This window comes from Cebidichthys violaceus, unplaced genomic scaffold (genome assembly GCF_023349555.1).
Source record: "Cebidichthys violaceus isolate CVI_PGR_0920_01 unplaced genomic scaffold, fCebVio1.0.p SCAF_20, whole genome shotgun sequence".
Taxonomy (NCBI): Eukaryota; Metazoa; Chordata; class Actinopteri; order Perciformes; family Stichaeidae; genus Cebidichthys; species Cebidichthys violaceus.
Window position 1 is genome coordinate 12,482,015 of NW_027176373.1, and position 12,158 is coordinate 12,494,172.

At 44.0% G+C, this 12,158-nt stretch overlaps 1 protein-coding gene across 4 annotated transcripts in view; it reads right to left on the reverse strand.

The window, feature by feature from the left end:
* Positions 1-550: 550 nt before the first annotated feature.
* Positions 551-12,158, reverse strand: part of abr (ABR activator of RhoGEF and GTPase) — a 126,195-nt gene continuing 114,587 nt past the window's right edge. For all 4 annotated transcript variants that reach the window (XM_068716424.1, XM_068716425.1, XM_068716426.1 and 1 more), the window contains 7 exons: positions 5,676-5,735; positions 5,128-5,237; positions 4,777-4,916; positions 4,452-4,586; positions 4,199-4,304; positions 3,226-3,379; positions 551-2,149 (listed from right to left, as the gene is read on the reverse strand). In XM_068716424.1, coding sequence (XP_068572525.1) covers positions 2,060-2,149; positions 3,226-3,379; positions 4,199-4,304; positions 4,452-4,586; positions 4,777-4,916; positions 5,128-5,237; positions 5,676-5,735 — 795 coding nt within the window. In that variant the 3' untranslated portion in view covers positions 551-2,059. The remainder of the gene's footprint in view (positions 2,150-3,225; positions 3,380-4,198; positions 4,305-4,451; positions 4,587-4,776; positions 4,917-5,127; positions 5,238-5,675; positions 5,736-12,158) is intronic.

Below are 12,158 nucleotides of genomic sequence, written 5' to 3' on the forward strand. Positions count from 1 at the left end.
GTTTTAAAAGGTGCTATATGAATAGTTATTTAATCAGCATCATCTCACCATACATTGATATGTTATGTCGTAGTATTTTGTTTTAGAGCTGTGTTAATGTGTCTCTATACAGTGGGTGATTAAAACCACCCAGAATGTCATTGGCACCCATCTACTGTAATAAAGTTATTGTTATTATTACTGCTCATCAGTGATGAAGAAGTGATGAGAAGAGGAGCCGGCAAAGAGCTCAAATGATAATAAAAGACAAAACCCACCGAGCCACAACCTGTTCACCCTGCTACCGTCTGGAGAGAGGTACAAAAGTATCAGCTGATGAACCACCAGACTTCAAAACAGCTTCTGTTCTCTGGCTGTGAGACTCCTTAATTCATCCTCCATATTGAATAGTTAATTTTTGTTGTTTGTTTTCTTTTCCATATATCAAATTGAGACTATAATCTAAATTTCATTGTGTAACCCTGTCGTACAATGACAAATAAAATCCTTATAACCTTATTGATTCATTGTTTCCACAGAGACAGTATTATTGAAACAGACGGACACAAAGTGAGTGTTTTGGTAACTTTTATTTTACAAAAAAAAAAAAAGGGGAAAAAGTTCACATCGACATGTAGTCTCAATATTACAGTATATTGAAATTCTTCTCCATGGAAGTAAAATACAACATTTTTTATTTCATTTTAATCTTATATTAAAAATATCAAATAGTACTCATCTAGCAGTGCTTACAGTATTTTAAGATATGTCGCAGGCTTGATAGCAGAAAGGTTGGCCAGTCTTAGCGGGAGCCTTGTAGAGATGACCTACCTTTGTGTTACCTGACCTGGTTTGATTGACAAGCTGAACATGCAATGAGGGCAACTACACAAATCAAGTCTATAGATTATAACGGTGCAGTAAGACACTTGGAACAGGCTTGCAATGAAACAACGAGAAAAAAAAAGCTAAATGTTCCATTTCGTGTGTTTTTCCTCCCAAACAACCCTCATGTCACAGAGTGCCCTTTCTCCTCTACAAAGTGAGCTGAAATTATCTGCCAGACTTCCTGTTGATCTTATTTTTCTTCTTCTCAGTACAGCTTACCAACCATGGACATGGTGAATGAGAAAATCAGCCTAAAAATAACATCACTACCTGAATAAACTTCAAAAAACAGACTCCTTAGAGCATTTCTCTAGTTGCACAGAACTGTACAGGCACACATATCATATATATTTAAAATAAATAGGGATAATTTGGCCGAGACTCACTGGGGAGGGCGGTTCTCTCTTGTTTGTCAGCACAGAGAGGCGCATCACCAGCCATTTATCAGGATGGCTTCCCAGCCACTTCTAAACATCACAAGTTCTCATAGTCCCTTAAACACTCACTCACTCACTCAAGTAGAACCACATCGTCGCTCACACACCCCCCCGTCCTCCTCCGCCACATGCACAAAGCCAGAAAGACAGAAAAAGTAAACAAAACAGCTGTTGAACAGAATTATTAAACATATAAATGCCATTTTTTCTAGAATGCCTCTGATCAGGAAAAAAAAAAGAAAAAAAAGAAGAAGCTGGAGGCTGAGTCGCCTGGTTTCTGAGATCAACATGCGCACACGGGTTTGATCCTGTGCCACCGCGCCGGGCCGTGGCCCCTCGATCTTTCCCCCACACGGTCCAAGAATGCCTTGTCGTCTTGACGATGGGAGGCGCCCGGCGGCTCTGCTCTCCTCACATTAGAAACAGGACGTGACATGTGACGAGTAGACGACCCGGGAAATCTCCTTCACCACCTCCATCAAGCTCGGCTACATCTCTTTTCAGGATTGGGGGGTGGGGGGGATGTGAGGGTGAGGTGGGGGTGCAGAGAGGAGGGATGTGTGTGTGTGTGTGTGTGTGTGTGTGTGTGTGTGTGTGTGTGTGTGGGGGGGGGGGGGGGGAGCTGTACAGTCGAGATGAGCCGCCTGCCGGAAAGGAGAGGTGAGGCAGGAGGACCGAGCGGCGAGCACCGGGGTTTGAACGGAGTCTCTCACTCTCTCCTCTCCAGACGGCGCCCTGAGGGAGGTGGGTGGGGCTTAAACGTCAGTGGAAAAGTAGAGCGTGTTGCGCTTCAGTTCAGCAAAGGAGATGGGAGGATGCTGCAGGTAATACAGCAGCACCTGGACCTGGGAAGAGAGAAAACAAGTTTGTTGGATTAGAAATTGCTTTTATTTCAGTCCAAGTTAGCCCTTATTATCGAGGTATGTAATGCAGAGGTTCTCTAAGTCTGACTCTGTGGGCCCCTGTGGGATATCTACAGGATATCAGTCCGACTGGAATTTATGCCTGGCTTCCATTTACCTTTTATGAATGAGTACACAGTTGTGTCTCTGAGATCACTTAGATCTGCGTCCTCATTACTCTTTTTTTTTCTTCCTTAAAATGTACCGCATGATGGGAAGCAGACAGACATAAAGCTCATTACGGAACGGTTTGAAACTGAGAGACTTTGCTCTCTTATGGTGAATTTGAAACACTTATGATATATTTTGTGTTAAACTGCTGAGAAGTATTTAACTTTTAGTTAATATTTAAGTAGGTTCGGCTGATTTGACGTTGGTCTTCTGCCTAATTCAGCACTAACGTAGGAAGTTTTACTTTGCTCTATTATCTCTCTCAGACGGACATATAGTTGCTACCAGGTAACTGAATTTTAATAAAATATGTATTTTACTACTCCGAGAAGGTGTATTTTGTGAGTCGGTGGACTTGATTGTATCCTCTTAAACATGTCCAGGAATGTCTTTATTATTGCTAGATTGGTTCTTTTAATAACAAGAGGGAGAATCCATTATGAGATTATATTCAGGATATAGCAGCGGAAGCATCTTTCTTTGGTGTTTGACATTTTGTATACTTATGAAATAAACATTTAGAATTTAAAGAAGCCCCAATACAAACACTCGGCTTCACTGTAATGGACAGACGGGGCCTCATGCATGTGAACGCGGCCACATTTATGATGATTTATTCTGGATGTTGTTTATTCTGACAAGGGAAGACATTTGTGCACAGGAAACTGATATCTCAGTAGGGATGAAGGGATGGCCTGCAGCCTAAATACAGCTGGGAGAGTACAACGCAGCGACATGGATCACTTAGCGACGTGGGAGTAAAAAAAATCATCCAGAAAAACATCTGCATGCTACGCACCAGCACACCATCTACTGCGTACAATTAAATTGCGTCTGTGTGACGGTACCTGCGCCATCACGTCATGTGACCAGATGTCAGAGGCAGAGGTGATTTGCTGTCCCTTCGTGATCTCCGACTCTGAGGGCCTGAGCAGAGTGGGGCCAAACACGGTGGCCAGGTTATGGAGGGACATCTTGTTGATGGGCTCCTTCTCAGCCACCCTGCAAGAACACACACACACATACACACACACACACACACACACACACACACGTCAGTCAGGGAGGACGGTGTTAAGACACGGAAAAGACAGCCAGGGGTTCCATGTGGTCAAAGGCGCTCATTGCAAAGGTAGACAGAAGCTGCACAGTGGACAATAAGTGGAAGACTTTTTGGGTTGTGCTGGAAATCTTTCGGGTGTGAATGTGAAGATTTAAAAGACGGTGTTGAGCTGAAGATTGAGCTGAACGGCTTCTCTTTTATTCTTACACCCATCAATCGTCCAAAAGGGCCATTGTTAACCTCTAGTTGAATAATATAACACATATCTACACTGTTAAAGATATACTCTACGTTAAAAGATTAAAAGACATTAAAAGATTAGAAAACACAGATTCAAGTCTTTTTGGAATATGCTCTGTAGGACTTTAAGGAATGTTTCACTTTAAGCAAATGAGTTTCATATTTCAGGACCTCTCCATCTGACTGAAACAGGCCTCTCTGCCTGTGCGATGTTTGGGAAAATGAGGATTAGAAGACGGTCTGGTTGACTAACGGTGAGTTAGTCTGAAAATAAGGCATGAAACGGTCTGAAAGACTTCCCCTCTATGATTTGCATCTTGTATATAAAAGTACATAAAGAGTGTGGATAAATGTCCACAAATTAAGTAAACTTTCCTGATAATAGCAATAGATTACATTTTTAAAGATGTGTGGTCTAACTGTGATGAGTAGGAGTCTCTGTGTATGTCTGAGGGTTAATGTGTGTGTATGTGTGTGTGTGTGTGTGTGTGTGTGTGTGTGTGTGTGTGTGTGTGTACCGTTTGAGGTGCTCCAGCAAAGGGAGGAAGGTCATGAGGTTGGGGTCGGGCAGGGAGCGTAGGAGGTGCATCATGCAGTTCTCCTTGGCTGCCGGGTCTGAGAGCGCTGCAAGGGAAAGGAGGGGAAAAAAAGATGTCAGATCTAATTACAGCAAAACAGCTCTTTAACTTTTGCCCTTAATCTCTTCTAGCTCGGCTGAACTGAACTCCCCACGATGACAAACACACACTTCCGGGGGCCTAAAGCTCGCACCTATGCCCTCCATGAAGGCGGGGTAGAGGCGGTCGGTGAGCAGAGGCTCCGGCAGCTCCCTGAAGTACAGCTTCAGTGTTCCTGCGATGGCGTTGATGTCCATGTCGCTGAGCATCACCAGGATGTCTTTGGTATCTGCAGGTCGGACACAAACAAAGATTAGAAGGCGAACAATAACACAGCTGCCATCCTCTTGCAATAACCCCACATGGTGGGATTTTGCTTGTTAATAATGTAATCTGTTGCTACGCCACAGTGCTGGTTAAAAGGTATTGTTAGTTCTCCGGTCGTGATGGTGAGATGAGGGAGTGAGTGGGGTTCTTACTGGCGTCGAATGCTGTTTTGAGGGCCTGGATATCAGTGGCCACCCCTGAGATCCTGTAGATTCCCACTTCGTCGATCCCCCTCTTCTCTACTTCCTCAATGCACTGACGGACGATGTACGGCACCTTGGAGCGCTCGCGCCTGTGGACAAGAACAGAAGTTACACTCATGTGACCTTTTCTGATGGCGTTCAGGGAAGTTTACCAATCTACCGTTGAGGAGATGAAAACAACTCTGGGCCTTTTTGCTGTCCGCATTCAAGAGGAATTGTATTTGCCAGCGCAAATATACAACAGTGAATGTGTGTGAACATTTTGCACAGTTTTGGACTCAATTGCCAAGAAATACTTACTTTGTCACCACGTTGATTTTGACTCCAAACACCCCACTCTGTTTTTTGGACGGCGTTCTCTTCAAGCTGAGGTCCCGACTTGTAAACTTCATGGAGAATTCCACTTTGATCTGACGATGAACAAACAACACAGCTGAAGGAAACTGCATTGCTCCGAGGAGCCAGAAGTGAACTTGGGGACCCTCATGAGCCACTTCTCTGTCTTTGTTTGCATTGAGATTTAGAGGTTTGGACTTTAAATATATATTTAATATCCAACGTCTTCAAGCTAAACATTTGGATTCTATTGTAAACATTACAACCAAACAGATGTGTATCAAACTATGTGTTTTTTGTGCCAACTTAATTCTTCTTTTCAAAAAATCTGCTTGTACACACATTGCTGTACTTGAGCATCCTAAATCTCACTTTGACTTCCTGAAGGGATGTCGGAAGATACCGACCAATGAGTAAAAACTTGCATTGCCTTTACCAAACACAACACATCTCATTACAATATGTCCATACATGTCCTAGTGCGAGCTTGAGTGGAGTTGCTTGTGTCTTACCCCGTTCATCTCGATGACGTCCATGTGCCAGTTCTTGGACTGCACAGTCTGAGGATCCAGCTGAAAGACACAGCAGAGACAGAAAGACATTAAGATTTGGACCAAATAAGGACGCATGATCTCATTCACACAAGGATGAAAAAAAAAAGTCATCAGATGACAATTAACATATACAAAACAATAAGAAGTCACTACCTGCACATTCACTACTAAGGAAACTGTTTGCTTTATTCCAAGCAAGCATGACAGGGTTTCCTTACATTAATCATGGGGAATATTTATTCTACTTAAACAAAAAAAAGGAAGCTAGAAAAAAACAAACTAAATTGAGGGCCTTTTGCGCATTTGGCAAACGTGATAACCATGACCCTCATGAAACCGGCCACAGTTGCCCCACCCACCCAACAAACAATAAAGACTAACACAATCTTAAAGCATGCATGCAGGAACCCTGACTGAGGGAATGTCTACAACCAGAAGTGACCGTGTCAATGCTGGAACAAGAAAATGCAAAACTGCAACTGACAAAAGGCGAGGCAAGGCACCTTGAAACTGTGATTAGTATCCACTTTGACCAGAGTTCACCTTTTAGCTGCTCCATTTCTCTAACCAGATCAAAGTCAGGCTGTCTTTGTGGCCTGTCCCCAGATACTGCTGCTTTACAACAACACAGTCACGAAGTCTACTTTGGAAAAAAAAAAGATGCCACTTAAGTTTCCCCACATATACCCTCTGCTGTCTCCTGGGGGTCCAGCTCAGGCTCCGGATCGGCTCAGACGCTTGGCCTACTTCACCGCAACACGTTCTCAAAGTCTGGATCACACGTCCCATGATGCCCTCCGAGACATGATGTTGTTGTTTTAAGTCTCCTGGAGCATGCGTGTGTGAGGCCACAACGGCTAATGCCTTTTTTTATAGGCTGTTTGCACTACACACAGCTATGTGATTACAACCCTGCGCCCTGATGTGCTCGACTTAGAGGAAAATAATGATTGTTGGATGAGCGTGAGGGCAGCACACTTCTCTTATCGTCAGCATTAGGCTGCGACCATTAAAAGTTCTCAGTGAGAGTACTTCATTACCTCGTAAAAAGACCATTTGGCATCGGTTTCACGCATTCCTATTATCGTTAAAGCCTGTTCTCCCAGCAGGCTTTGGGGTTTGAGACGAGGGACAGGTAATCACTGCAATCGGGTCTTTACACTGCTACTGCCAAGAAGAGAACTGGGCAGAGATCCAGGACTCACTGCTGACGCCTCCCGTGACCCCTCCAAGTAGACTCACTGAAAAAACTAAGACTGTTCCCTTCCACCCATTTCCTTCCTACTACTCTCTGCTAATTTAAAAAAAAAAAAAAAAAAAAAAAAGAATTAAAAATGACTGTAGTGCAGAAGGGTGGTAAAAACAAAGAGGGCCCTTTACAGGCAGTGGTGCACTCATTGACCCCTCTGGAAAATAAATCCTCAACTGAGCTCTTTTTTTATTAAAAAAAAATATACTTTTTAATTTCCTGACAAATTAGTTGGTTTAACGGTATGACTGCACACACAGTTTGGCTGAAGAGGTCTGCGCAGAACTCAGACTGACTTAGTTTACGTTAAATATTACACTCAGAATTAGGAACGAAATGTCAGGAGAAGGGTCGCATGACGAGAGATGGCTTTCTTGGAAATGAATTGGGACTCAACGTGCAATGTGTCCAGTCGGCTGGTTTAACAGACGCAGAGAGAGGATTTGAGGTTTTATCCTGAGTGACAGCAGGGAGAGGGCAGCAGGTAACACAGCAGGGACTAAATCTGACTGAAGGTGGACAGTGTGACAAAGAAATGAAGGCAAATTCAGTATACTACAAAACTGCTAAGAATACACTTTAAAGCCTCACTTCTTATTTATTTACTGTTTAAAACAATATTTGGGAGGTATTTTACACCTTTAATCAACAAATGACAGTGTCGAGGCAGACTGGAAGGAGGGGGGGGTAGATTCCAATCCAGCTATTTGAGTCTGATATCGATGCATCCCTAGCATGCACCAAGGCACTCCTAGTTATTGTATGTTCAGTTCTTTTCAGACCTTTTAAGGACCCGAGGAAAGGAAAACCAGCACAGCTTAAGTCCCCTTTCATCTCACTCCAAAAAGATGAAAAGTGCAATGACTGATTTCCATTCATAGGAACGCTTGAAGGGGAATTTGAACACATGAGCATCTACTATATAGTATGTGTGTGTATTTCAGTGTTGTTTTATTTTTTATTTAGAGAGACCCTCAGGCTAATGTGGCTCGGATTAGGATCGCATCTCACCAATGGCAAAGCTCTCTTTGTGGGACCGTGAAAACTGTCAATGCCTGAGAGGACAGAACGGGCTGCAGCCCTGAGCAGAGCATAGAAATACTTCAAATCTAGCGGACGATTACGGTCGAGGAACACACTTGAAGCTTTTTCCGCATATAGAATGCAATAAATATGTGTGTCACTCTGTTATATGGGAACTCATTGTTCTGTGAGCAGCTCTCACTGTATGTCTGCAGCAGGTTTGGGGTTCAGCTGGTTAGCATGCTGCCCATTTACTTTCTCTCAACACTGTGTAGGGCCTTCTAAACCTAACTCCTGTATGCTCTCGCTCTCTCTCACTCTCTCTCTCTCTCTCTCTCTCTCTCTCTCTCTCTCTCTCTCTCTCTCTCTCTCTCTCTCTCTCTCTCTCTCTCTCTCTCTCTCTCTCTCTCTCTCTCTCTCTCTCACACACACACACACACACACACACACACACACACACACACACACACACACACACACACACACACACCTTTGGTGTGTTTGAGCAACAGGAGACATGTGGCTGCCATGACACACGGCCCACCTTTAGGCCCTGTTTTGTAGAAAACTGATGGTTGATTTCAGTATCTTTCCCTTCAAGCAGAACAGAATATATCATGAGCACGAGTCTTCAAAAGAAGCAGAGAGCCGTTATCCAGGACGTTAATGCAGCCTGTACTCTGCCCCGGCTGATCTACAGGGACAGAACAAAAGGAGATAAGATAAGTCCTGCTGTTCAGCTGCCACATGGTAAACAGGAAGTGGCTTCAGTTCTCTTTATAAGGATTCATAGAGCGGTAATGTGGTGATACGGCCTTGTTGTTGACCATTTAATCCCTGCATAGAACAAACAACAACGCTGTTCACACACAACCAACAGCAAACTCTGCTGTTGGTTGTGTGTGACGTGGACTCCTGTATGTAGACTGACAGCAACAGCAGCCTGACGCAGCACGGTGGTCAGAGGTCTGAAACCCTCCGGAGCGGTTTACATTTCTACAAAGCACGCAGGAGGCTGCAGGGACGCGGTTCAGCAGCACATGCAGCGCTACAGCAGGAGAGCAACACCCAGGGTCCTAATTTGTCAGAAAAAGAGCACATCCATCGCCACGCGGTCAGGCAAGGAACATGCATAAGGTCCTTTTTTGAAAATGTTCGGCCCATCGTACCACTAAGGGCCCCTCAGGGACCCGTCATCCATCACAATACTGGACATCAAAGCATTCTTTACTGACGAGCATTTAAAAGATGCACACATGCGATATGTTAATAAATGTGTTGACTTGACTATACGTTTCCGATTAGAGCGTAAATCCTTCATTGCTGATCTGAGAAAGAAAAACAGCAAAAAAATTCAGTCGGTGACTGAAATGATGTCTAAAGCCTTAAATAATAAAATCCCATCTCACTTAATTAGCCCATTGTTGCTGTGCTGGAGAGTTTATTCATGCCGGCGACAAATTTCGAAAACACAACTTGATCTTTTGATATGCCTAATTAATGAATTTGTTTAATTTTTTCCCCCCTTTGTGTTCCTCCACAGTTTCCCATTGCCGCTCTCTGGCTGATTAAATATTCATTCAGCAGCAGAAAGCTTTTTATTAGTCCTCTAATTAGAACGGAGCTCAAACTGCATGGCTCCTTGGTTTATTTAACAGGATTACAGGAAGTGTTTGTGCAGTGATTGAACCTTTACTCCCTCCCATGCTAACAAATCACACCACAGTGTATCTGCTTCATAGAATACAAGCAGCACGACTATTTTTAGACAAGTGAACCACATTCGCATAATGTTTTTACATGTGCATCGGCCTCTTTACTCGACAGTGGCTGATGTCACCACGGCCGTGTGAGGTCTCTGACTCGGTTGCCATGCTGCATTCGTCCCCTCACTTCCTCGTTTGAGCCAATCGGCGCGGCTTTTCCGGCCGGCAGAGGGTTGTGATTTGCGGTGTGTGTGATCCTCTCACAGGGCTTGTAACCAGCAACACACAGATGCGTGCTACACTTACACAACACGGCCCTGCCTGCAAAATCATGAGCTATCCTACACTCAGGAACAGAGAAAGAGGAATATGATTATGAAGTGCTTCATTCATTCAGTAGAGCTTTTATGGTTCCTTTTTCTGCTTAAAATCCTCCAATAAAATGTGTTATTCATGCTTTCCTAGATTAATACTAACTAATCATTTTAGGCCTTCAGCTGTTATATAAAACCCACATGTTGAAGACAGATGCAATCACTGCTTTGTTCCATTGTCCAACAGTCTAACCACCAAATATCTGATTTAATCTAGAGCAGCAGAGAGAAAACTCACATCTGCCATCAAGAGATTGACATCTAAGTCACATTTTTGTCTTCTGATGAACCCCTTATGTTCGTTTTGGACAGATCTACGGGGACGTTTCTCACTCGTCTGCTTCCTGGGGACACGACGTGGTCGTGGGCTAGTTCATTACCTCACTATTCAGGTTATTTGGGGTCTTTACCAATAACAGCATGTACCATTTGTAAGCCGTGAGATCATCTCTTCGCTCGTGTACAATGTGGAGTATGATGTGTCGGTCTTAAAGCAGGTGCCAGTTTGACGATCAGAGGCGTCTCGCTTTCGGTTGTGATGTAACGTTCACCAACTTTTTTGGAGAGAGGTTTGACTACAAAAGTTGGAGAGCTCCCATGAGCTAAAAAAACTTTAAAAAAGCAACTTCTTCCTGGTTTTGGACTTTTAGCTGAGAAGAAAACTGCTGAAAACCAACATCTATAAAAAACAAACCAGCAAAAACAAATCCTGAACTATTTTGACTATTTCAGATAAATGTATCACATTTCCTGCTTGACCGTACGAGAAGCACCAACTCTCACCACCTAATTAGACAATTAATGCCTTGTTATCACCCTGCAAAGAGTAAAGCCACCCTGCATATGGCCAGAGGTGATGAGGCTGGACTCATCCAAGGGGGGGGGGGTCATTGTGGGTCTCAATCTGAGACTGCTTTACTGACCCTCCCGGAGCTCATTAACCAATCGCAGATCCTGCGCACGGAGGATGGATTGGGGCCAATAAAGGGCTTTGCCCTCCGGTGGGGACAGACGGAGATTTATGTGGCCTATATAAAAAAAGGCCATTAGGGGACTGGCTGGCATTTAAGGCGCGCAGGAGGGATGAAACCCGAATACCTCATCTGCACTAATCAACATACTCAAATGGAAGAGCATAATTTCGTATGTGGGCTAAACTGCAGCGGGGGCGAGAGGAGGGATGAGCGAGGCAGAGGGTGGATGATAATGGTCCGATCTGATTCTCTGCCATGGCTAAGCTCCATTGTTCTCCCCACTAAGCTCTGGCTGTAACTCAGTAAAGAAAATAAAACCTAACCTGCCCGGGCAAACAGGTCATCAGCTGAAAGAACACGATGTCAAACACACAGCTTCCCCCAAAAATACACTGTACAACCAAGCAACGGCTTAATCATCGCTTGTTCTTTCGGTAGGACACAAGCGATACATTATGTCTGCTTCTAGTCTAATTAGTGTTCCCAGCCAGCGTCCCATCTCTTTGCACCGTGTCTTAATTAGGTGGCGCTTTAGGCTGAAGGAGTGAGGACAATTCTCCGGTGTCCTCCCCCCTACGCATCCTCCGACATCCACATTCCTCTCAACACCCCGTTAAGAACACAACGCATGCCACAGATGCACAAAAAAGCAATACGCCCTGAATCTTCTTTCCCTGCTCCCTTTCAAGTAATTATTTGAAACACTGAATGTCGCTCTTCCTCATAATGACTATGTGCATGTTTTAAAAGAAATGTAATTTTACAATTTGAGGACAAATTTTAGAGTATATTTTGCACCATTTTGAAAAGAAAACCAGCAAAACAAATTGTGTCCAACCCGTCCTGTCTGAACATTAAAACCTTTTTTTTAGACTGCAGATTTTGACATTTTCAGCTTGTTTAAGAAACCCCGCAGGCAGCCTGTCAGGCTACTGTATCAGATGATGATCTAACGTCATCGCCTCTCGCCCTCCATCAAACAGAGTTCGCCACCATGCAGAGGCAGAACTGGAGGTCAGAGGGAGAAGAAAGGGGGAGTTTGTGGAAGATCTGATGGGATCAAAAGGCAAATGAGTGCAGAAAAACTGCAACACAAGTTTACTCATACGATCTGC